Source organism: Prorops nasuta, unplaced genomic scaffold (genome assembly GCF_024137725.1).
Source record: "Prorops nasuta isolate Cenicafe-Biocafe unplaced genomic scaffold, Cenicafe_Pnas_1.2 PNAS00033, whole genome shotgun sequence".
Lineage (NCBI taxonomy): Eukaryota > Metazoa > Arthropoda > Insecta > Hymenoptera > Bethylidae > Prorops > Prorops nasuta.
The window spans coordinates 2,174,732-2,201,875 of NW_027116830.1; the positions used below are offsets into that span (position 1 = coordinate 2,174,732).

The 27,144-nt window shown below is 39.7% G+C and overlaps 1 protein-coding gene across 9 annotated transcripts; it reads right to left on the reverse strand.

Annotated features, from left to right (window-relative positions):
• Window positions 1-441: 441 nt before the first annotated feature.
• LOC136783260 (uncharacterized) lies at window positions 442-27,048 on the reverse strand. 9 transcript variants are annotated; one of them, XR_010824241.1, is made up of 13 exons: window positions 26,699-26,840; window positions 25,649-25,995; window positions 24,317-24,478; window positions 23,246-23,729; window positions 20,900-23,044; window positions 17,296-17,761; window positions 11,188-11,431; window positions 10,406-10,623; window positions 9,888-10,071; window positions 9,032-9,421; window positions 5,586-5,886; window positions 5,192-5,290; window positions 4,064-4,200 (listed from the first exon to the last, which is right to left on the reverse strand). XR_010824241.1 is itself a non-coding variant. In XM_066743268.1 (13 exons), exons 2-12 carry the CDS (start codon window positions 25,830-25,832, stop codon window positions 5,238-5,240), a joined length of 4,818 nt encoding a protein of 1,605 aa, XP_066599365.1. In that variant the 5' UTR covers window positions 25,833-25,995; window positions 26,699-26,840; the 3' UTR covers window positions 4,064-4,200; window positions 5,192-5,237. The 9 variants fall into 9 exon arrangements, 6 of the variants coding, with proteins under 6 accessions (XP_066599362.1, XP_066599361.1, XP_066599363.1 ...); XM_066743268.1 differs by having other exon boundaries at window positions 5,599-5,886; XR_010824243.1 differs by lacking the exon at window positions 4,064-4,200 and adding an exon at window positions 5,083-5,098.
• Between the last annotated feature and the right edge of the window lie 96 nt (window positions 27,049-27,144).

The following is a 27,144-nucleotide window of genomic DNA, read 5'->3' on the forward strand; positions in this document are numbered from 1 at the left end:
GTCGCGTCAAAACAATGTTTATCTGTCTCCTTATTAATTATTAAATTACTTTAATTTTAAAAAATGAAGATATGACACAATTATTCTAGTCATTTTAATTATAATCAGTAATTATAATGGAGAATGCAAAATTTAACTACTCTTTATTTAGTTCATTAGTGTGCATACTAAAATGTTTAAGGTTATGCTGAAAATTTTGAATTTTTGGATTGGCCGTGGTGCCATCTAGAATGAGAATGCTCAAACCATTCGTAATCACACCGTCGATAAAGATCTACCATATCACTATTTTTTCTCTAATATCTTAATACCTATTATTAATTATAAATAGGAATGATTTGATCATATGATGTTATACCTTCTAATTTTACCCATTGGAAACACGCACCTGTCGTGTATTAAAATATTTGTTGGTAATACACACATATATAAATACACAAGTATAACAAAATTAGCACTTTTATTTTATAAATCGAGAAATACAGAGAATTTCGAAAACAATTATAACGGCTTGCTAAATCTTACTATCGATAAATAGACGCTTAAATGAAAGTATAATAATTTACAAGACGTAAATAGAGCTATCATTTTCCTCCATTTTACCTAGAACTCGTAAAGAGTCATTGCTTTTGCTTTTGATTTGACTGCAAAAAGATATATGAATTGCTTCTTTTTTATTATCATCTTTGATGTTTTCTTTATATTACTGAGCATTAACAGAGCTGTCATTAATATACAGAGACTATAAGATTATTTTCGTCAATGAAATCGTGTAAATGAGAGTCAGTCATAGTTATTTTCTAATCTGTTGGTATCTTCTACAGGCTCTTTTACTCAATCATACTAATACGGTCCAGTCTATGAGTTAATATATTTACATTATGGGCAGGAATATTAATTAACTTCTCATTCCATTCATTCGACAAACCTGCAAGCGTTTTGTTTTAAATGGCTAAACAAATATCTAACGCATATTACAAAATTAAGCTACCTTTTTTGTATCTGAAATTGAACAATTGCTGAATATTCCTGATGGATAATGAACATACGAGATTTATGAAAATACAAGGTTGCCTAGTCGAGCAAGAGAGTGGTCCTTTGGCTACTTTATCGATATAACTTTATCATCATATATTCATGACACATCAATGATCTTTAAATAAAAGGGAGAGATTAATTAAAAGGAAATCTTCGTGTAACAAATTGATAAAATTGATTTTTTTACATGAAAATATCCAGTTAATCGAGTCATACTAAAAAACTAACATTTCCGTTTATTCGGTAGGAATAACTGAATAATTCTAAATTATTGTAATGTTCTCATAATTATATTATCACCCTTTCTTAACATAAACTTTAAAGGGGTTTCTTCAAAATATTTTTCAAATTGGGGGGCGTGATACGTAACTCAAAGTTCTCGACCGATTTAAATTTTTTTATTTTTGTTTTAAAGGTAATAAAATTTGCTTTTAGACAAAACTACATGTTTCAAATATATTTTATATATAGTTTTAAAAGTGAAAAGAATCGGTAAAAATTGCACTTTTCTTAAAAGTTTGTATGTTCACATTATCATCTTTTCCGTGAAAGAGATTCATAATTCCATTCAGAGGGGATATTTCTTAAAATTTCAACAAAAACAACATTAGTTTTTTGTTTTGATAGGAAACTACGTGTAATTCACGATGTTACGTACAGTTTCAAGTTATTCGAGCAAATGCTACAACGCTAATGTTGATTTATATTTTTAATCACATATTTTGATTAAAAAATTGTAAATATTTTTTTAAATACACATAATCAACTGCAAAAATCGTGAATCGAATATACGTTTCGTTAATCCTTACAAAAATCCCAAAAATTATCATTTACTTGAATGATTACACGAGATTTTCCTTTCTTACACAAGATTATCATTTAAATGAACGCAATAAATCGTTAGCACTAGACAAGATATTTTTAAGCAAAAATTCGTTGACTATAATCAGGAGACAATAATTCTAAAAACTTTTCACTCTGTCAACCAGATGATGCTATAATAAACAAAACTTTATAACGTTACTGAAATAATCTTAAACGATTTGCTTTTGATTTTATCGAATGTATATATCGTTGGCACTTAAATATTTCGAACTTCTCGAATACTGCTCGAAGAATGATTCGTTAATAAAGCTCGTTAATTTAAAGATTAATTATAAATCTATCGAAGAATTTCTTAGGAAGTAATTCCGAATGAAAGAAAGACTTCTTTTCATCACGTATTAAATTTACGTAACTTTTATCTTTATGATCTGGTAACTAACAACATATAGTGTGTACTATATTTAAATATAATCATTCGTCGGATCTATAAATTCTCATAAAACACAATTAAAAGAGTTGTAAGATCTACAACGAAGATCGTACAATGATTAACTTGTAACAAATTCAATATATCTATAAATATAGTATATTATTACAATAAATAATTTCTACCTTCAGGAGTACGTTGAAGCAAAGCGTCGCGAAAATTATGAGAATCTTTTTCTTTTTTGGAAAGGTCCCAAATAAGTAAAAAAAATTCTCTTAATATGTTCACTCGTTATAATTTCTCTGTTACTTTCATGGATTTCCCTTGTATATATATACAATAATTGCTCGCGAAAGATTTTTCCTTGCGCTAAAAAATCTTTTTCGTCTGCAAGTTTCGATCGTCTACGACATTCGAAGCATTCGGAGCTTTTGAAATCCTACAGTCTACATACACCCATCACGTATCAGATAGACTCGAGAAACACAACGTTAACCATTCTAAAATCGAAAAAAAGTACAACGGGACAGGACTGGCTTACTTCGATAATACTAGAATTTCCTAAAATCATTTCTTTGCAATAAAACGCACCTCGGAATCGTCTAGGTAATAAATATTTGATGAAGCAACAGCCGAGACTCGGGTATCTCGAAAAACAATGAAAATATCTTAAAAACTCCAAAAAATTCTTCGATCTCCTATCCTTTATTCTTGATCAACGCTGATATCCACAGTTCTCACTCTGGAAGAATCAGTGGGCAGTAGCTGGAGTCTCTCCGGTTCAGCGTCCAGCATGATGATGCACATGAAACTTTTTCCAGACGCCTGATCCCTGGGATAAATGGTAACCGGAGCAAACTTATCGACTGATCCATCGACATAGGAACAGAGTTTTTTATAAACCTGAGGAAAGTGTCTCCTGAGAGAGACCCCGCGTAGCCTGAGTTGTTTTTGGATATTTCCAAAGCTGATTTCCCTGATTTTCTTGGATGTGTTTTGTCCTTCGGCAGCAGGCGGTAAAGAGGTGAGTATCAGAGTTTCGGGTGAATCCATTTCTCTGGTAATATTACAAGGTGAAGCAGTAGAATGGTGTCTATTTTGTGGAGAAGTAGCAGAAAGAGGCGCAGCGGGAACAGGAGTTTGTCTCGGGGCTCCGTCCAATCTCATCTTGGCACACTTGGAGACCAATTGGCGCTCCCACCTCACGGCACCTCTCGTAGGAACCTCGCTAACTACGCAGATGGCAACGTACAGTACCAATCTGGTCTCAGGATTGTAATTCTCGCATAACCTGATGACCTCGGCAAATAGTTCGGGACCCATCTCGGTCGGCAATAGATCTGCCCATCTGATATACGTTGGTTCTCCTAGCTCCACGAATCCTTGCTGTATAAATTTTTCAGCAGCCTCCGGACAAGAGAAGAAACAACGAACAGCTCCACGACCGTCGGAAGCGAATCCTCTTCTCGCAAGAGCCGAGATGTGCTTCAAGGTCGTTGGATCTTCCTTAGCTGAAGAAAGTACCTGTTTGCAGAGGCTTCCGGCTCTGAAGTGCAGGCAGGTTTTCCTGTGCCTCTCCCAGTGTGCTCTTCTGCACTCCCTGGAGCAGTAGAGGCACGTGCAGTTATGGCAGGACTTGTAAAGCTTCCTGGCCTCAGTTAAGGTCGCCGAATTGCTGCATTTGTTGTTTCTACAACGTATCGCCTTGTTTCCGTTGCTACCAGTGCTGTCGTCAAAGGAAACTCTGTGCCGAAAGCTGCTATTCCCATTACTCTGCAGTCCACGTGCACTCGTTGGTGCCAATATCGTATCGCTTCCTTCAGACTTTCGCCTCACCAGCTCTCCCACGTAATACGATGCTTTCGAGTCATCCCCGGTACTCTGCATGTCCATCACGCTTCTAGCGGACTCTGCAAAAAGTTACCAATCGTTAAATCATAGATCACTCAAAGTATCCATATACACCCCACCAGTTATCCCTCTTTTCAATGGAATGTTCCACTTAAAATAGGCAACTGCAGAGTTCTGGATACTTTCAGAAATGTGGAAATTAGCAATGAGAGTGATTGCAGTGTTGATAAGACATTTTATAAAATGAATTGAAAGATTTCAAATGTGATGTATTAGTGGTGTTAAGCTAAGCATACAAATGATATATTTCTTGGTGAAAAATTGTGCTGGTTAACAGACTCCCCAATATGAATCATTTGTAATTTTCAATGTGTCTTTTAGGTCCTCTATTCTTCCATAAATAGATTCCATCCTTTTTACTTCTTAGTGGCTGGCCTTCAAAGCTTTTCGTGCAACTTACTATTTGATTATCGAAGAAAAACTAGAGTTCGCTTTCCTGAAGAGAATCAATTATAATTAAATTAGTATAAAAGCAGATTTCATTGGTTTTAGTAAAATATATGTAAGACAGCTGCAGGAAAATAGACTCAATTTTTTCCTCGGAAGAACTTGAATGAAGTTTAAAGCAGAAAATGGTGGAAAAACAGACGAGCAAAGAAAGAGATTAGAAGTGGAGAGAAAGCTAAAGAGAAGAGAATAAAATAGGTTAAGATAGGCACTATTTGGTATTCTTACGAGATTACCCAAGTCATAATGGAGCTGGCTTCTCTGCAAATGCAAAGTGACTAGAGAGAGCTATTGGACTATCATCAAAAACGCACAGCACTAGGTCCCAAAGCTTTCCAAGCTTTTACTATTAATTTGTCTACTTTCATTCTTTATCTTGTTACTTCGCAAAGATGATTATGATGATGATGTTGTTGATGACGATGGTGTTGGCGAACGATTAATCGAGAACTAAAACAAGGCCTGGTAAAACTTGAAACAAGAGAAAAAAAGGAGAAAGAAGAAAATAAAAAAAAAGGAACAGAAAAGAAACTGATTACTAACCTCCTACTTTGGTTCTAGAGCAGTGGGAATGAATTTGTTTAATCGGTCAGGAAATAAACCTTGGTGAGTCATGAAGGATCTCTGGGGTAATAGTCTTCTCTGAAAAAGAATAGATCAAATTAAAGTTATAATCTGAGGAGGAAGAAAGAAAAGAAGAGACTTGACGAGATTTGCTGAAATGTTTTGAAGTTGACGCAAGGAGCGATATGGTTAGAAATGAAGTGAATGATGGTGAAAATAGCAAGAGATAAATTTTTGGAATGGTATAATTAGTATAGAAAAAGAGAGGGGGACATAGGGGAGTCGAAAAGCAGAATAATAGAAGAGCAGAGAGGTAGGAAGACAGAGAAAGAAGATAATTAATATCAGAATGAAAATCAGAAGGAAAACTTACATAGTCCTCCTACCTTGGAGGTTTTGGCGTAGGTCGCCGCAGCTCTTCCCGGGTTTGGCCTGTCCTGATTGGATAATGCGAGCGGAAGTAAGGACTGGTGGTGGTCCGGGACTCGGGGTACGCGACGCGGATGGCAGCCCCAGAAGGCTGTCCAACACGTCCTCCAGGGTGGTCGAGCCTGGGCTCGGCTTGTTCCGCAGAAGAGCTGCTGTCGCCGTCGCCACCTCCACCTCATCCATCTCCTCCGTATCGCTCCACCCTAATTTTTTTTCCAGTTTTTTCTTTTTTCCTTTTTCAGTTCCTTTCATCAACCCCCCCTCTTACATTCAACGGCAAAGATTTTTTTAACATAAAGAGAGTAAGAGTAAAGACAGATAGATTATAGGAAGAGAAAGAGATAGAAAGAGAGAGGAAGAAAGTACGCAGGAACCGGCTAATCTTCAGTTTTGAAAATTAAGAGCGTCGAGTAAGGAGTAAAAAGGATTTGTTAACCAGAAAATTATCAGAAAGAAAGAAAAAGGTGTAAAGATTGTCCCGTTCAGGTTCAATTGAGAGAAGAGGAAGAAAGGAAGTTCCTTGAACGACCTTCGAGGCTCCAGGGTACTCGGTTCGTTTTCTATGATTTTTTTTCTCTAACTTCTCTAAATAAGTCTATTTCTCTATCTAGCAAAAGAGTTTTTACGCTATACATCGATTGGCAGATTAAGAAGCTACTACTTAATACTTACGATGCGATGCAACACTTTTATTAGTTACCAAGAAGCTAATAAACTTCACTTACCGTGTAACAATGCATATGTACATACCAAGCAACGAAAAAAATTCACAAGAAATAAAAAATAAGACAAAAAAAAGACAAGACAAAAATGTGGAAGAAGAAATAGATAGAGAGAGAGAGAGAGAGAGAGAGGACAGTGAAAACTAAAACAAAAAAGACCAAAAAGTGAAGACAATAATTTATTGTTCGTTAAAGGCTAATTAATCTACAGAGAAACAATAATCGTTGTTAGACTCCGAACTATAAGTACGGAATTGTTTAAGACTCGCGTGCGCAGAAGCATTGGAGGCAACCAACAATTAATTAATTAATAACGACGCTTAATTAATTGTGTCAAGTGACAGACAATTCTCTTTACTCTGGTCAATATAAAGCTGACATGTCGATGTGCTACAATAGTACCTTTCTCCAACAATTCTGCACGCAATAAAACATTAATAATAATAATAAAGATAATAATAAGAATAATAATAATAAGAATAAGAATAATAACGCAATAATAAGAATAATAACGCGTTTGCAACATATTGATAATAGAGGTGTACGCGAACTTTTGAGTTTGTATTATTTATACGTTTGTATAGTATGTATACTTTGCTATCTATCTATAAACATATATTTATACATATATATCTATATATACATATGCATATATAGATAAATGAACAAAATATATCTATATATATACATATCTATACATATATATATATACGTATATTGAATGTAAATACAGAACTAGCTAAATGTAACGTAGATTGGATCAGCTTTACAATAGACATACGCAATCACTACTAAGAAAAGGGACTACAAATTGGGATTCTCGCATCTCTTGTACAATCAAGGAGAGCAGAAGACGTACTTGCGGAGCGAAATATTTAGGGATATATAGTGAAAAGGAGATTTTTTTAAACGATCAATTTGTAGTGGTTAATTTGTGATTGATAGATAGAAAAAAATAGAAAAAGGATAGGGCTGTCAAAGCTTGAATTGCGAGAATAAAAGAGAATCAGTAATAAAGTACCAAAGTGCTAGATAAAACGAGAAAACAAGTCAATACAATTATCAGAAACGATTGTATTTGCGTGTGGAATGACAAAAGCCACTTTTAGTCAATTTGGTGAAAATCGAAGACAGCAAGAAAGCGATGCTTTATTTATTTCAATGGAAAATTTCTTTCTAAACGCCGGGACGAAAAGCTATCCTCGACTGATCCACAAGATGCTGCACACTTACTGATAATGAAAGCACTGTGAGTGAACTTGACCCAATAGGGGTTTTTCTCTTATGCCAACAATATAAAAATAATTATGTAGAAGTAACTTGCGAACTATTACTGCCAAATCCTCTGATTTGAGTAAGAATATAGATGCCCTCTCGAGTTGTATTTCTACAGTTTTAACAAGAAATCTCTTTGACAAGTCTATGGTCGCGATAAATATTCAAGCGTACCGAAAACAGAGAATTGTGTAAAAACTCTAAATGTGTGTTCGTGTGCGTTTGTGAAAGTAAAATCGTGTTTTGTGCAAGATGATGAATTCTTAAAAAATTCATCATCCAGGCAGTACCAAATAAAAGTATACGGTATAAATATAATCTGCAATATAGACCGAATTAGCCCTTTGAGCCAACTTGATATACTTTGCAATTTATCGGATTAGTATATATAAATATATATATATATATATATATATATATTTTAGCACAAAATATAAAATTCCTTGATACGTTACATCAAAAAGCTCCGTTCAACGTATCAATTAACGTTTCAATAGAATTTTCAACAGCAATATTTATATATGTGTATATAAATAACGTTTCGCGTGACTTATCAAAATTAAAACGTGAAAGATTAAAGCTAAGAAATATCCATATAGCACGTGATTTATAAATGATTCTTTATGTACAGGCTTAATTAAGAAGCACAAATCAGTAGAGAGAAATTAGTTCTTTTAGGACTTTTGAGGCACCCATTTTCGTAAAATTATCGTCAACATTAAAAATCCTAGCTATAAGAACAATATATAAAAAAATATTTTCTCTGAATAGATATGTCAAGTATACACCGTCGATTAGAAAAATAGCAATTTTAATGTTTAAGCATCTTATTGAATTTAATCAGGATTAATTGTACAAATCGCGATACCTATTACGACTTTGTCCAAGTTGAGAAGAACGACAAGAATACTTAGAAGAAGAAGAAGGAGGAAGCAGAAGAATCATCATCATCAGAGACTTCAGTAATTAATTTTCAACTGGTCGAGTCTGTGAATCGACCTCGAGAGGACGTTTCTTCGTACGAGAGCTAAGAGGAGACGTACTTAAGGAAATTTAACCATGGAAGAGAATTGAGAGGATGTGGAGCGTCGAGCTCCCGGAGAACGAGATCTGTTCGAGCATCGACGAGTCTAGCAGGTATTAATAATAATAATGATAATATAATAATAATAATAATGACGATGGTAATAATAATAAGAATAATAATAGAAGACTGGAAAAAAGCAGCCTAGAGCCTCTCTAAGCTAAGAGTCGATAACGAGGCTGTTGCGTTGGGATCGTCTTCGTCAGCTTCGGACAGTCTGGCAGCAGCGAGACACCTGGAGCCGGAAGTTCGCGACCGGAAATGCTTTCTCGCTTTCTCTGAGGTTCCGCTAGGCGAGCAGCAACTCACCACGGTGATGTCGATGTTGTTGCTGCGTTTGTTGCTGATGTTGGCGTTGATGATGATGGTGCTGATGATGGTGCTGATGATGATGATGAGGATGAGGAGGAGGAGGCTGGTGATGATGCTGGCGTCGATTAGGATGATAATTGGAGGTCGAAGACGGTGACGGGCAGAGACTGCTGATGCTACCACCAGTCAATAGCTGACCGTCTTCCCTGCTAGGTGTCAGATCCAGAAAAAGACCGGAAGTCGTAGAATTGGCGCAGCTGCAACCATCAGTAGCGTTGCAGGTCACGCAGCACTCGGGATCCGTGGTCAGGCTCATGGGTGTTTCCGGGGAATCCATCGGTTTTGTCCCCACGAACGAACTTTCCATCCAGCACAATTTTCCACTCCCTTGCAAAACGATTACCAAACGTTAAACGATCAAATAACAAGCCTCGTTGCAAAGCTCATTGCAAGACAGATTAAAAGAGTTCATTGTAGATGTTCAGACTATGCTCTACGTAATCAGGCAGAAGTACAAGGTGAAGATGAGTCAGATATGAATGCAAGTAGGTTGAGTAGAGATTAGTGTACAACATGAAATTTGAAACCAGTTTTAGAAGACGTCCTTGGCTGCATTGATGGTGGATTAGGCGAACAAAGAAGAATTAAGTAAATTCTTTGATAAATTAATAGGAGTAATCAAAGACAAAAGGAAAGAAAGAAACAGTTGAACAATAAGAAAAGAAAAGAAAACTTTGAGATAGTAAACAAAAAGAAAGGAAAACTAAAAATTACCTGGTTCTCGTAGAGAGTAAAAGTGGTTGGTGGTTGTGATTGGATGGTTTGGTCGCTTTGGGGAGGTTTTAGTGCTCACCTCTGGGGCTGGTCGACCTTGCTCCGCCCCTATCGTCCCAGTTATCAGGTCGAGGCGACAATCTGCCACTGGTGGCTTCCTGGCCACACTGCACATAGTGCACGATTGCAGAGGTCACCTCCTTTATAGAGTTTCGCACCTCCAGCTGCTGATTCGTTGTCTGCTGTTGTTGCTGCTGCTGTTGCTGAAATAAAATACCTTTGATATAGCAATATTTCTACACAGGCAAAAAATATAAATTACAACAAAGAAACAAAAATATAGAAAATGGTCCATGACGAATTTACATAACTATTCAAAGTATATTGAGTATATTCTGAAGTTAAAGCTGGCCACTAAAACTGCAAACGAGCGTATCGAGAATGCTTGCCAGCTTTTGCTAAATATAACCGCGGTGAGCTTAGGCTCCGTCTGCGCATATTAAAAATACACATTGGGGAGCGAGAGCTTATTCCCTCGAGGTCAAGACGAGTTATCTTGTAGCAATATTTCTTTGTCATGAATCAAGAATATCCGACCTGTTTCGATTGCAGCTGGGGCAGGATACCCTGAGCTAGACGTTCAGCAGGAGTTCGTGGATTTGTCAGTCTCTCCTGTGATCGCCAACCCAGGTAAGGTTGTCGATGATTAAACGAGGACCTCGCAGAACTCGCTGGTGAACTTCCGGCACTATTCAGCAGACTCGTGCTCCATCTCGAGAAAACTGGTGGCGTTGGACTTGGACTTAGCAAAGCACCTGTGACCAATTATATCAATTAGTTGTCATCATAAAATGAAACCAGGGATGTGGTATATACAGGGTGTCTCATTTTAAATTCATCATATAATTATTTCTAAAATAAAGGGGGTTTGAAACAAACCTTTCAAACAAGTGTTATATGTAATAAAAAATATAACATTCCATTAAAAAAAAACTCAAAATGACCTTTACATTTCTTCTATGATGAAATACAAGGGCAAGTCTTTAAGGCTGGTAGATAAATTGGTTACAGCTATAGAATTTTTGTTTGAAAGATGTTTTTCACAATCTACTTGTTTTCAAAATAATTAAATGGTCAGATTAAAATAAAACTATACATGATACAATACATAAAATGCTCCAAAGTATGAGTCTAAGGAACTCTTAATCTCCTTAATTATCAGAAATATAAATTTTTGGCCTAAAGCCACTTTCAGTATAAGTTGAAAGAATTACAAAAATATACTATGTAAGATATCAATATTTCTCATAGATATAATAAAAAATAAGCATCTTGTTGCAAGCATACACATTGATGAACCCTGCACACACATTTATTACCTGTGCTGGGTTGCCTATTGGAAGACGAGGAGAGGGAGGACAAGGATGTTGTTTTTGAGCCAAGAGCTCGCCAGCCACCATGTTGCGAAGCATCCGAGTGTCGTTTCAATCGAAAACCATCGCGAGCTGCTGGGGAATTCTTGTACCAGTCTGGCACGTTCAGTCGTTGCAACGATCTTTGCACTCTCAACTCGTGTTCGCTGGGAACCCTTTCTCCAACCTTCTGCAGCTCGTTCTCCGGTGGCTGAAAGACACAAATATACATTAGAATAAAAAAAAATAACATTACTGAATTAATACAAGATTATTCTCAACAACGATAAATCGATTAGCCTTCGAGCACACAATTTAAAATATACAAGTATCGAGTAAAAATTTCACTGGCAATTGCATCGATTACGCAAGCTGTCATGCATGCTGAAAAGTTTCTGCGCTTCAATAATGCTGCGCTGTTCGCGTAATTGCTGGCCAGCGTGGGGATTAAAGCGAGAAACAGTAGAGCAAAAGAAAAAATTGAGGAGGAGTAATGCACGAGTCTGATAGAATTCACGTTGATTCTGATGAAACGTGGGACTTTGAAGGAAAAATATTGCAGCCAACCCTAACCTCTTTCCACATCAAACCTTTCTATCAATATCGACTCCAGCCTTCGTAGAATTTGTCGCATTTTTTAATAATAAATTCGGGTCCTCCTCCATTGAATTGCTCAATGTCAAAAAATATCATTCAACTATGCGTCCTTGTAATAAATTTGGTGAATTCTTTCCTCTTAACCTGATTCTCCAGATTTTTGTCTTCAACAAAGTGAAGATAGATTAGCTTGTAGATTCATATATTCAGGATGATGAAATGCTTGTAAAAATATTCCCTGTAAACTTTTTGCTGCTATTAATACATTTCAGTCGTAAAGGCTGCCTTCGTTGGGCATGAATGGAAAAATGGAATTTCGTGCTGGGCGCTGACAACTTTCAGCTGGCACAATCAGGTCACGCTCCACATAGGAGCTCGTATCGGTAAATCTATAGCCCTGTGATCAACGAGCACGCGCACGTTCAGCATCATATTGCATTCCTCCACTTAACGCAGCAAGGACGAAAATTACTTTCCAAATTACAAAAAATGTTCAATTACTCCTACAACCATAAAATATTTCTCACTACGTGAAGAAAGTTGTTAAGGTCGATGGAAAACTTTGAAGAAACGTAGACTCCAGTCGTTGTTTTTAAAGCCTACCTTTGAGGCAACAATGGAAATCAATGCTTATTAACATTGTAAAGGAGGGAAGGCCAAGGCTGGACGCTCGTGGTGAATGAAACTTTGCATTTGGCGTGTTGGAAAGCGTGCTGGGTAAAAAGAAGAATAGCCGGAATAAAGAAATACAAGATTTACTAGCAAATTTGCTGTCTGGCAGAATATCAAAGATGCAAAATAGCAGCTGCTGATAGTGGTCTTAGGAGGGTATTTGGGAAAGAAATGAGAGTAGGAACGGTTTGAGGAGACAAGGGGGGATGGAGAGAGAAGGGTTAAATAGTTTATGAGATAGAAAAAGAGAAAGAGAGAGAGAAAGAGAGAGAGAAAGAGAGAGAGAGAGAGAGAGAGAGAGAGAGAGAGAGAGAGAGAGAGAGAGAGAGAGACAAGCAGAAGGGTTAGATAAATTATATAAGAGAGAGAAAGAGAGAGAGAGAGAGAAAAATCGCGAGGATGAGCACATGTGCGCTGTGAGTCGAAGTTAAAGTATAGCTCGAGGCGATAACGACTTGCGTAGGCAAAGTTGCGTTCCAGCGGGTAGCAATCTTTCTTTTTCAACGACAGGATATCCCGTTACGATCTTTGTATGCACGCCGCATGCAAATCCCCTCCCCCACGAGTTTCCAACTTGCTTCCAGCTAAACATACTCTTCTCCACCTTAAAAATCTTCCATCTCCTTGCTACTGTCACGATCAATCATCCACCACTGATCTCTCCTGATCAATCTCCTCTCAATTTGCACAAAAAATCAGTCCAAACATTATGAACAATCAGTGACTACACTCTTACTCAATATTCAGCCAATAGCCACAATTTTTAGCAGAATTGATAAAAAGTATGAAATTCTTTGCAATGACAATTCGGTGTGGAATCTGAAGTTCTCTTGTAAATGGTTCATATGCTGATAGAGTTTCTGCTGTTACATGCTGCTTCCTCTTTCGTAGCTGAAGGTATTTAATTGGCTAGGCTTAAGCTGTGATATTTCGTCTAGCAACATTCTGGATAAACCACACTCTTGCTCAATATTGAGCTAGTTCTAATAATTGTCAACAAAATTGGTGAAAGCATGAAATTCTTCACAATGACAATCTAGTGTGGTAACTGGAGTTTACCTTTACATGAATTTTATACTAGTTTTACCTCAATAGTTACAATTTTCTTCTTCTTTTATGGATCACAATATTTAAGTAACTAGGCTTGAATTATAATATTTCATTCAGCAACATTCTGGACAGTCCACATGTTGTTTACTATTGAACCAGTTATTACAATTATCAGGAGAATTGGTAAAAGCATGACATTCTTGGCAATGACAATCCAGTATAGTGAGTATAGTAACTGAAGTTTTCCTTTACACGAATAGCATGCCAGTGGCGTAACTGCAGCTATACGCTGCTTCCGCTTTCATGGCTGGAGGTATTTAACTGGCTAGGTTTGAATTTTAATATTTCGTTCAGCAAGCACAACACTATAGCGATCAATCACCTATGGAAGGAGGATAAAGAAAAAAATGATGAGAGATGAAATTAAGCAGAAGAAGAGATATAGAGAGAATGTGATGAGAAATTGGAAAATGCTTTGTACTTCTCTGTGTATTTGTGTGTGTATGTATGCAGAGGGAGTAGAGTATACCAGTCGAGAGAGGGTCGATCAATACACGAGCTGGAAGGAGATGGATGGTGATGTATGCAGTGGAGAATTGAGCATGCAGATTTTTTACACCCTCCAAGTCCTCAACAGTATGGGAACCATGAACGCTGATAATTTTCAAGGTTCAATGACCCATCTTTCTCTCTCCCCCCACTCCACCACAACTGACCTTTCTCCTCTACCATCATGGTCTCTCTCCCATTTTTTACCCTGCAGGCTATTTCTTCCTTTATCGATGCTCGAGGTGAGCTTGCCAGCTACAACCTATTTCAGTGCAATAATAAACAGAGGCTGCTGTGCGAAAGACAATAAACTTCAGTATTAGTGGCTACTGAGTCAGCTAGATGGGAATGCGGCTAAATTTCTTCTTCCCCACTCAACTTATATCTTCTTGCTGCAATTCTCTTCTCACCTTCTTATAATTTGTTAAATTATCTTCTTTTTTCTGGTTAATCAAGCTGCAGTAATTCCTACGAGAGGTTGGGGGAAAAGTGTCTTTGGCTCGATGCTAACACGGTTACCTCATATTCTTTACTCAGATCAACGACCACTCACGCTTCGATGAACCAGACAAGGGGTGGCGAACGTTAACGATACACCAAACAGATTTTATCTTCAATAGTTTTACCCTCCCTTCAGGGTAAAATATTGAACATTCTGTCTATAGTACAAAGTGTTATTTGGGATGCAAAATAATGTTGTTAGAAAAGATTCTAGTTTAGAGTGATGATGATGAATTGGTGAGAATGATTGAAGATGATTGGATGAAGAGGTGGAATTAGTGTTCAGAGATGAATGGTTTTCTGGAACAAATTTGATCTGCAATCGTTGCACTCATCCTTTAGGGTAAAACGTTGAATATCAGTTTACAGGTACAGTGCCGTGGGATAATTACAAAATTACCTTGAGGAGTGATAACGAATCAGTGAGAATATGTAGAAAGATGTAATTAATGTCAATGAAGAAGCTTTGTGGTAAATAGATTTCACAATCATTTCACTCTTCCTCAGAAATAAAACACTGAATATACGACTCACATATAGAACATTTTATTTTGTCTGGAAAACATATTGTTAGAAGAAATTCTAGCTTTGAGCAACGAAGAATCGTTAAGGATAATTGAAGATGATTGGTTGAAGAGGCGAAACAACTGCTGATGAATGGTTTATAAAACAAATTTGATTTTTAATCGTTTAACCTTTCCTTATAAGTAAAACACTGGATATTCTACTCACGAGTGGAAAATTTAATTTGAACTACAAACCATATTGTGAAAAGAAACTCTAGCTTAGAGTGATGATGAATCGGTGAGAATGATTGAAGATGATTGGTCGAAGAGACAAAATTACAATCGATAAATAGTTTTATAAAATAAATTTTATCTTCGATCGTTTAACCTTTCCTCGCAAGTAAGACACCGAGTAGAAAATATTATTTGGGCTACAAAACAAAACTACTAGAAGAAACGCAGTGTTTGAGTGGACGATGAAGTCGATGACTATAAATCGGTGAGAATGATTGAAGATGATTGGTTGGAGAGGTGAAATTACTGTGGATGAAGAAGCTTAATGGGGAATGGTTTTATCGGGTCTTTGGTGTATATAATAGAGCCACTGTCTGGCACCAACTCTAAAGCAGAGTGTGGGAGAGGAGAAAGCAGGGCAAAGAACGGATAGAGAACGCTTCTTCGGCGAAAAGGCAGACTCTCCCTCCTGCCAAGATCCCTCAGGGTGGGGCAGCCAAAGTGTTACAAGCGTGTGTTTTGCAAACGGTCAACAGCAACTGCAAACTACTTATCGAGATAATATTCCATTAAAAATTGCAACGACGAAATTTCACTTTCACCTAAATTTTTTTAATATACTTTTTGTGGAGTGTTCTGTGAATATACCTTATAGGAAATTTCTCAGGATGAAATATTTAAAGTGTTTCTATTTCACACAAAATTGTGACTAGAGATTAATAACTTATCAAAATAATTTTCAATTAAAAATTTAAATAAAATAGTTCATTTTTGCAGCTGAGAATTTTTAAAATATTATCTACGTGGTATGACCTGTGGACACGTTCTAGGAAGTTTCTCAGAACGAGGACAATCAAATAGACATAAAAAGCTGTATTATGCAAAAATTAGCAAAGTATAAATAGAAAAGAATAATTTTCAGCTGGGAATTCAAACAACAGACTTCGCTTTCCTGTTGGTTCTTCAAGAGTATAATTCAAGATTATTTTTTATATAGTATCCTGCGGGTATTTCTTGGGAAGATAGCCAATGCGGAAGTCTGAACTGGCGAGAGAGCCTTACACCCTCGAAACCATGTATTGATCTGCACTGCTCAGACAGCAAAATGCTTGGTGAAATTAGCCTCGTTCGACTATATTAACGCAATTGGCAAAAATGTCATGCTTAGCAATGACCGGGAGCAACACGATTACTCTTGAAAATCTCAAGGTCGATAAGACAGGTCAATGACCCAAACCACAAAAATCCCTCGAATCGAGTGGAGCTTCAAGACGAGCAAACTTCTTCGTCGATTCTCGATAAAGCTGCTAATGATTCAAGGTCACCGGAAGTCTGGCGGAAGCAAAGAGTTCCGCCGGAAGCGGAGGTCGTGTGAGGCCAAGACCTTTGGTGACGTGGCATAACGACGTTGCATAAACCACGCACGGAGTCAATATAAAAAATACAGCAAAAATCCATTCCTCTCCATCTAAAATACAGTAACCTCGACGAAACAAGGTCAAAGAAGGATCTCCAAGTATAAAGATCTACTCGTTGAAAAAGTAGAAGCCTCCTATTGCTCCAATGCTGATGGACATTACACAGAAGAATGCTCCCTCGTTGTGCAGTCTCGATGCAAGAAATTAGCACTTGCGCAAGATGGGAGGCACGAGATTAATTATCGCCTCGATCAATAAATTAGTCAATCAGGCGTATCGCTCTAAAAATACCGCTGATAATGTCACTGTGCACCTATAATATTCCTAGCTTGGCACTGATGTATCCTGGGCACTGGGTCGACACCCCTAAAATCACTGTGTGCTCGAAGCTTACTTCTAAATAAAAAAAGAAAAAGAAAGGAGAAGTATATAAAAGTATGCTTTAAAAATAAAATGAGTACATGTATGTGACAAGCAGATGAATATGCAAATATTCCAGGTGTTTTGGAACAGCGAGGAAATTTGCAGGTACGAAGCTCCACTTTTACCTTGACAAAATGCAGGTTTTCCTTGTCGAGTAGAAACTCCATAGATTTGTGTGGGCGGTGGTTGATGGAGGAAGGTTGAGTCTGGGGATTGTTCCTGTCGATGGCGTTGGGCGATTGCGGTACGTGGAGGCTGAGCTCTGCCCTGGAGTTGGGAATGGCGAGGTTGAGGCTGTGGTTGAGGTTGAGCAGGCTCCTGGTTTTCTTGGCGTCGACGTCGTTGGCCGGGACGGCCTCGTCCAGGTCGGTCTCCAGCAGGCCGACCGGGCGCTCCTGAGCCGCCTGCATCGCTCGCGCCTTCGCCATCTCGATGACCAGAGGATGTCCAAGGTCCGTTGTCGCGCGTCGGCGCGAACCCCCAGCGGCCCCTCCTGCTACGCAAACTCCGCTCCCCGTACCACCACTTAGCGTTCTTGGTGCACCAGGTGGCAGGGGTGGCTTTTTGCTTACTGGCGCCCTCGTTGTACATCTGTGAAACGAAACATCTTTTAATATACATGTATAGGTACTCTCAAGTGTCGATAAACCGATCTACTACTATTGCGACCTTCGACTCTTATCTATTTAGTTTTCTATCTCTCTCTCTCTCTTATATACAGGGTGTCACATTTTTATTCTATTGTTTCATTTCTGTTACAATTAATAAGGCTCTTTGGAAGACTCTTTCTAACGATAATAATGTATTCGGTAGTTTTAATGATTTCACCTTGAGTTTCTTTCTAGAAGACATGTGAAGGTCACTTTGAATTTTTAAATGGAACACACTCTTTTTATTGACTATGTTAGTAGGTTATTTATACATTATATTAATTTAATAATTTATCCAATTGTTTATTCGATCTTTTGTCTTTAAATTATGTGCAGGAGAGGGATTTTATTTGTGTATGAGTAATTGTTGGGCATATTATTTTAGCCAAACCTATATATATGCACAGGATGTCTCATTAATGAAAACTACCTATAATTTCTATATAATTTGGAAATTTGTCTTTTACATGTTATAAATTATATTCACTTTCGCTCTCTCTCTCTCTCTCTCTCTCTCTCTCTTTGATGAAGAAATTTATTACAGATGACCTTTCAGTTTGAAACAAATACTTATTGACAGAGTTTTATTTATAGCCATTGTAATTGTATCTGATTATTATATTGCATCAGATAATATCTTGTATACTTATATGTTTATTATGGTATATGCCTCTTTGTGTGATTCATCTCATTCGAATACTCAATGTTGTTTACCGTTTATGATTGAATTTTGTAGAATTGGAATGTATACACCTTGTATGTTTACCCAATCTCTCTCTCTCTCTCTCTCTCTCTCTCTCTCTCACTCCCTCTCCCTCTCCCTCTCTTGCACACTTTACAAGTTCGATTCAAGAACACGTTCCCAGAATTTTTATTGTAACCACTTTAATTATTCTAGATACACAAGGATAATATTCTATCAAGTGTTATCTCATATTTAAATTTTATATATTATTCTTTGTGTTATTGTTCGACTCTTATTTCATCCAAAGGAGAATTATTCAATTTTACTCATCCTTTATACCTAAATTTTCTACGTTCGAAGCACAGCTCTTGTATAATAATTCAAATATTTTCATTTCTTTTTATTATAAGCCTCGAATGCTACACTCTCCTCGTATTCTGCATTTTCTGAAGAATTTTCGTCGAGTGTGGTGGCAGCTCATTGACGATATTAAAATTTGAAATATCATCAATAAAACTCACTAGGAGCAGAAAAGGTCTTGCTTCTTAAATTACAGCATGGCTTGCAGCTTGCGTCGATGATTCATTACTCCTGCCTTTACCCCGTCACTTGTTGCCCAGCACATAAACAACCGTGGGATATTGGAACATCGGGTGGGGAGCTCCCACTTATTTTCATCCTTTTAAAAATCCCCTTGCTCTTGGAATTTATCCCTCGTAAAAGTCGTACAAATTTTTACATCTTGTAAAATGAAAATTACACACACATATATATATATATAGTACAATTGGTTATCATACAAACTTAACAATCTAAGCCAATTGAACTGGAGAAAAATCTAATTTGTTTTACAATTAACGAATTTAAACATAAAAATTCTTTTACATATTGTAAAATAAAAATTACAAAATAATTCAATCGAATTGCAGAAAAATGTAGTTGCTTTTACTATTAGCTATTCTAAACACATAGAATTTATTACATCTTGCAGAGCAAAATTTAAAATTATAATACAATTGTTTATCGAGTTTAACCAATCAGATCAATTAGAGCCTGTAGAAAAATCGAGTCTGTTTTAGCATTAACCAATCTGAGCATGTGGAATGATTAAAAATCAGACACGAGCAAGAGTAGATCGTGGCTGACCAGGATGAAGCTGAATCAAACGATTCAGTGTGTGAAAGAGAAGGAGGAGGAGGAGGAGGAGGATGATAAAGCGAATGTTATTGAGAGAGATTATGCGTGGAGATTAAAGAGACCAGTTCTCTGAAATGCGGGCCTGTTGATTGCCAAAGGGTAGGCAGAGCATCGACGAAAATGTAGGAATTCTTATTAAGAAAACTGAATGGAAAATTCTATGAAAAAGGAAATAATAATAATAGTAGAGAGAAAAATGTCGTTGGTGGGTAAAGATCGGTTGGCTTATGTAGAGTCGACGTGGGATAAAATGAAAGTGGAATTAAATAGGTCCGAATGGTAGTGGCGGGAATGAGTGGGTGTAGGAGAGCTGGCTGAGAGTTTGTGCGCTGGCTGTATACTGCTTGGCAGCTGTTCGTTGACTACAACCGCCGCCATTACGAAAGCCTTCGGTATCACTGACCCCGTTGTGTTGCCTCCAGTCAATTGCAAAGCATAAACCCACGCCGAAACCGATTCACTAACAACACCAACTTCTCCCCTTCCTCCTCTTCCCCTCTTTCTCCCCCACCCCCTCCTCTTCACTGTCTCTTCATTAACCAATTCACGTTCTCCTCTCATTTTTCCTCTTCCTCTTCCCAGGAGACTCTTTCGCGTCTCGTTCCTAGTCTCTTCCCCGTTCATTTAACCATCAATCGCAGTATCCAGGCCTCTCTTCAACAATTCCTCATCATTCCTCAACATTCCACAATTCTACAAAATAGGAAAACAAGATTTAGAAGCGATATTGGTTACAAGCACATGGCAAAGATCGGTGAATCAGCTTAGGTTACGCATCGAGCAGCCTGTGCAAAGTAAACAATTGCCGAGGTCAAAGTAAACAATTGCCGAGGTCAAAGTAAACGCGTGCCGATGGGACAAGCCGATACGGAGCTCTGACCGACCTCTGGAAACTAATAAGCTCCCTTCAAGTTTCCACACACACAAGTCTTCTTCTTGTATTTTTATCCAGTAACAAAATTCTTCCCTTCTTCGTTACTCCTGAGGACTCTGGTAGTTGCTGATAAAAGGTAGACCAGTGTTTATTGCGAGTCACTAATTAGTAGGATAGAAAGGGAGAAGTATATGTATATATAGAGAAAGAGAGAGAACTAATGAAATTAAGTGAAATTACTATTCAAATTAGCCATGCAGTAGACGAGATTAAATTCTATGCGAGTCCTGAAGCAATTCCACATGCCAGGAACCTGGACTCACCCTACGCTAGACGAACTCCTCTGCAGATCCTGACAAGCTTCGTGGAAGACATCCTCGTCCGTCCTCCGGGTCTCCGACTCCGGTGGATGCAGAGGAATTATGATATAATCCGGTTCCTTCCTCCTGTTCTCATCCCTGCCACGATTCACCACCTGGGACTCGACACTCGAGTTCTTTTGCACTTCGGAACGCGGCACTTTCGATCTGCCACTGAACCTCAGTTTGGAGAACCTCTGAAGGAAGCCTCCAAGGCCACTCTTCTTCCTCTCCTCGTTCTTCGCGATGGTCGGTGTAGTTGTTCCTGGAACCGTCCGATGAACGTCCGTCGTCTTCTGGGGAGCCGGTGAGGCCCTCCTGGGGCCCAGGAAGGACCTCTTCGGCTGTAGACGCGTCACCGGCGACGTGGACATCGCGTTCATCGCTGATACCGACCGTTCACCACCGTCGGCCTCCCGACGTCCCGTGCTATCAACTGCCAATGCTGGATTCTTCCCACTCGCACCGTCCTCCAGCAGCAACGGGGACGCTGGTGGGGGTCCCCCGTGGACACTTCCCCTTCCTACTCCTTCCAATGCAGCTCTCCCCTCTCCTTCCCCCCTCTCTGCCAACACACGCCACAATCGTTCCCCAGAAACCTCGCCGGAACGATTCTCCTCCGATCCCAAAGCCTCTCCGCTCGTCTGCTTCTGAAGTTCAGGGTAAAACTCCCCTATGAAGGACCTCCTCGACTCTTCGGAACTCGACCTTTCACCCTCCACCTTCGAATCCAACATTTTCGACTCTCGCAGTACGTCTATGGGTTTGGTTTCCAAGCAGGGGTAATCTACCTCGTCGTCCAGCAGAGCTCGACTGCTAACGCCTTCTCCATATATTGAAAATAGATCCGAGTTTTTTTTTATCTGATCAAAGAGGGAGTCCTCTTTGGGGGGTTGTTGGATGGGTTTAGGTTGGGGGGTGAAGGTGGCTTGGTGGTAACGTTCCTCCTCGAGCTCGTCGCAAGCGTCCATGCGCTGGAAGGCCGTTCTTTGAGGCTGGAGAACCTTTATGTAGTCCACCTGCTGTGCCAGTTCGTAGCTAGCGTTGTTGGACACTCGTTTCCTAGCCATTTTCGAGTCCACTGGCAATCTGCCAGCAAAATTCCCCTCGTCCACAGCGTACTGCTGTGCGAGCTCGTAGCTGGCGTTGTTCTTCACGCGTCGCTGCTGCCTCAGACCTTTCTCAAGGTTATCTACGAAGAGGATTGGGTTGGACGTACCTTCCTCCACCTCGCGCTTCAATTGCTCGATGGCAGCACCAACGGCAGCATCTATGTCGTTCTCCATAACCATCTGGAGAACGTTACCAGAGTCCTGAGTCTTCACTGTGGAGGACGTTGTCTTCCTAGAGTTCACGGCTTCTTCCTCGGACTCCTCGGACTCCTCGTCCTCGAAACCGTTCAACGGTGAGCTCCTGTTTTCGGCCATCGTGCTCTGTGCTGCCTGTGTCCTTACGGATTTCAAGGACGCGCAAGGACCCTCCAAAGGTTTCTCGTCGTAGATCTGCTTAAGGTCCGTCATGTTTTTTCTCGCATCTCTGGGGGACTCCTCGGTGCAGTTTCCGCAGAGGTTCAGGTCCACTGGGACGCTGGACACTCTAGTGTAATTCTCAAAGTGGCTCTGCAAGGACGTCGGCCTTGAGGAGGAACGACGAGCTGCTGACTCCTCGACGCTGCCGGGCAAACTGGGCGCACTTTGGGATTTATCCGTGTATCTAAAATTAAAGCTCCCCTCCTCGTCCGACTCGTGACGATGGTGATGGTGCCGATGACGGTACTCTGCCATGTTGTTACCGGCTAAATTTATCCGCGCCAGCAGACGCTGCGAACTCGAAACGCTCTGGCTGGACTTCAAGTCTAGCAAGGTACTGCTTCTAGCATCGGTGGAACTTTCTATACCGATCTCGCGCAGATCTATGGTGTTCCTGTAGTCCAGAGACGTTGAATAGCTGCCACAATCCAGCATGTATTCCCGATCCTCGAACACTGTCCTGTTGTCGCTCAGCACGCGATTCTGCTGCAAACGCTGATCTTCCTCGTCTTCTTCTGCGCCGAATACTTCGTCGTCGCCCTCCTCCTCATCGTCATAGTCCTCTTCGTGCCAAAAGTCTCTGTAACAACGTGAGAACTTTGTATCACAATACCATCCATGAGAACTCACAACGATACAATGGATGACTTCATGGGGAATAATAATAATACTGACACATCGCAAGGATTAGAGAGTCTTAATTCTTCAAAAAGGTCTCTCTCATGCAAGGTCATGCCGGTTGCAAGCTAGATTCTAGAATGGAGTCTCGTGCTAGTCTCACCTTGGGCAGCGATTGACTTTGCCAGCCTTGGAGAGATCAGAGCTGGTCTTCAGGTACAAAGTGGAGAACCCATTGGGCACGTGGTGATAATCTTGATCCTTGCGAGATTCCAGGCTTTCGAAGCTACGGTACGGTCTGATCTTTGGAAAATCGGGTGATTCGGGGTAACCATTGGGGACTAGTCTGTCGTACTCCTCAAGGCTGTCGGGCGAGGTGTTCTCCAGGTGGGAGTTGTTCGACCTATTCGAGTACTCGAGGGAGTCGAAGCTGTAGCTGGACGGTGACAGAGTGGCACACGTTCTCTCGAGAGACTCGAACTGCACGAGGGAGCTCGACCTGGACGATTCCGATGACCTTGAGGATCTCGGTGACACGGGGTAGTCCTCGTAGGAGGATCGATTATCGCTGCTGCTACCATTGTTTCTTCTCCTCCTCTTCTTCGGTACCACCGAGTTACACTCGCTACCACTGCCATCCAGTTTCTCTGTCGATTCAAACATTTGCTTAAGTTATTACAATTCTAAATCAACATCAATTCTTAATCCTTTAAGAGGGAATCACGTCAGGTGCAGAGTCGTGCGAATGGAAATGGGACGGCCCAGTTTTCAGAGCAGCTTAGATGCGGAAGTAGGTCTGGCACTACGCTCGCACAAGCCAGGAAGCCGTGGTTCATTCAACCGGAAGCAACGCTTACGACTGGTTACACGCCCTTCCCCGTGCCTCTCACTCTCCTCGTGTTAGAGCAGGTACTGTATTGCGGCCACGGCCCTCTCGAGCCGGTCGATCCCACATCTAGGAGTCGTTACGCAGATACAACGAATTCTAACGCCAGTTATTAACGAGTGACTATTTGCTTATGAAAATCGCTAGATTCGACAAGTTTACCAGACACAGGGAAGTCTATCATTACGCAAGAGCATGCATGCGGAATTCGTCGAGTAATCTCTGGTAAACCAATACACGTGCCAGTCTAATTTTAGATATCGAACTAAGAGAACTGGAGCTCGCAAGCGGTGCAGAAGAACCGCAACTTGGCTTGATTCGTTGCAAGAGACTTGGAGAGTCTTTTACCAGTTGATCTCTGCTTGGATCTTATGTGAATGACGCTCTCCGTCTCTGAATCCGACCCGAGCCAGTAAGTCGTGCCGCTCCTGTCGGAATCGCTCTGTAGGTCGTCCGAAGTTTCCTCCAGGATCGTCTCCAGGAAGTCCACTTGCTGTACCAGCACGCCATCTGAAACGAAAATAGCAGAAAGGTTTTAAAAATGAGAGTCCGTTCAAAGGGATCTTTAAAGGACGTCCAGTACAATTCCACTGATAGAATTGGCCAATTACACTCGCTGTTGACTCGCTCTAAATGCGTATAGACTCCCACACTACACAGTGGGAGAAAGAATTCAATAAATATAACTACAGAGCATCACAACTATCAGAAAAAGTACATAAATAAATTTGTAACTAAGAAAACTAAATTCTTAACTGTATTTTTCTAGCTAGGGTGATCATGTACATCAGTTGTAATCATCTCTCAAATTATATCAATGCTCTATACAGTTAGATTTACTCATAATTAACTACTCTACAATGTGTACAACATGGTATACTGAAATTTCTGTATTCTCGGTACTAATACTGAATTTTGAAACACGATTACAGTATGAACGGCGAGTTAATAGCGCTGCTCAATGAGAGCAACTTTCTATAGGAGAGCCAAGCCGAACCGAGAACAGTCGAGTCGAATGGAGTCGAGAGAATCGTAAGAGGATTTTACCCTTGTTGTTGAGCAAGGATACAGAGGTGGGAGTGAATCGATCCATTGGAGAAATAGCAACAGGTGGTTCACGGTTTACGTGGAATTTTCAGACAGAGTCTGGCGGATAACATTGTTCCACTGAATAGCTATTACATATCGTGTGCGTCAGTAGTGTAGGTCCGGTCGCGCCTTGTCGCTAATTATCTAGGAAATTAATTCACTAGACTTATATGATTCACTACTGTAACTCACGGGTCTGATCGAGCTAACAATTACACTTAAAACGACCAATTATGTCTAACAATTTTTGCCTATTATTTATAGTTCTATGATTACAAAAATCCTAAAACCATGTCATAATAAGTAAGCTCTATTTTTTTACAATATTAATGCGCAAAGATAATGCGTTTAAAGTATAAAAATTAATTTCTTATTAATTTATACGAGATCTTCATGCATTAAGGTATACCTGATTGTATAGATAAAGTCTGTAAGCTTTCTCGACGTTATATAACTTTTAAATCACAATTATGCGTTGTTTCTATAGAATCTTATGAACTACTAGGTCACGACAATCTATTGATTTGTTAAAAAGTTTTTTTTTGTTAGATGCGACTTCTTAGCGCTAGAGTAAGAGGTGAACGGACGCACCGTTGACCCTGGCATCGTCGACGCTTTGACATTGAAAGTGCGAAGGATGCTGGAGTTGAAATCCGTAGGCAGGTAGCCAAGGATTAGGCCCGTTTGAGGATGCAACGTCGAAGATCGGATGGTCGTCCTCTTGGTGATCATCCTCGAACGGGTCTTCGTGGGAGTCACCGGCACCGACGCTCATCTCCGCCAACGGGGAGCTTGGCTCTGTTTTCTGCCCCCTCCTCCTCCTCCTTCTTCTCCCCCACTTCGTTGTTCATTAACCGCTCCGTCGAGCTGTGAACCCCTTTTCCCCGTCCTCCAGCGGCCCCTCATACTATATCCTCGACCTCTTCCGTTCGAAACTCCTGCAACAATCCCAAAACTTCCGTTAAACCAAACACATACACTTTAGGGGAAAGGATCCACAACTTACTATAAAAAAATTCCTCTTTCTTTCCCACACAGAGAAAACTATACTTCCTCATCTCTTTCACTCCTCTTTCTCTTACATTTTTTCTCATTTATACCTCAAGAAGGAATTTCCGTTCCAGCTGATCTTCATTCATTGTTCAGAGATTAATTAGCTCTGAAACATTTGACTTGGCGTGCGAATATCAGCTAGACGCTTCGCTGAATCGCTTTCGTTTTACGTGCTATAAGATATCTTTTATGTTTGTTGTCTGCTTATACGCGTGTGTGCATGTTTTAATGTAAATGTTGGCTGGTGCGAGACTGCGAATGTGTCTGTGTCGAGAGACGCGATAAGTATGTTGCCACATTGGCGTCTCTCCCTCTCTCTGGCGGGACGACTGTGTGTTGAAAAAGAACACAATATTCTCTCAGTAGGTATATTTTTGACAGCTGTCAAAAGATGTCACCCGATTCGCTTGTGACAAGGTTAATTACCGAGGAAAAAAGTGAAAGGAAAATGAGAAGGGGAGCATGATAGAAAGATGAAAAAGGATATATGTGTGTATATATATATATATGTAATAAAGAGGCTAGTGAAGAATTTCTACTCGGTCGTGTTCGGTGATTTTCGTCTGGTTTCGTATACAGAGAACATACCTGTCAGCGCGCATTCCACGATCCACTGACTCTCTCCCTCTTGTGCACTAATACCGATGCACTTTGCCACATTAATATCATATGCACCTTATCACCTCCTTGACTTCAAACACTTGCCAATATCACACCGGCTCACCGATCTGAAATTCACCAATTATCGGCGAGAAAATGGCGTAAAACTCTCAACGATCGACAAACACTTCGATTTTCCCGTTGAAAACGGTAACAGTAAAGAAAATATTTCACTAGCTTCAACTCAGGATTCATTGGACGATTCTTCTGAGCGGCAAACCAAAAATTTTCCAATATCAGCCTGATTGGCTACCGAGGACCACGTGATTTTCACAAAATTTCACACCGGTCGCGTCTGATAAACATGGCCGATTCGGGAAAATGGCGGATGACGTATTTTTTTCTCATATCTCTATCTTTTTTTCATGTTCTTG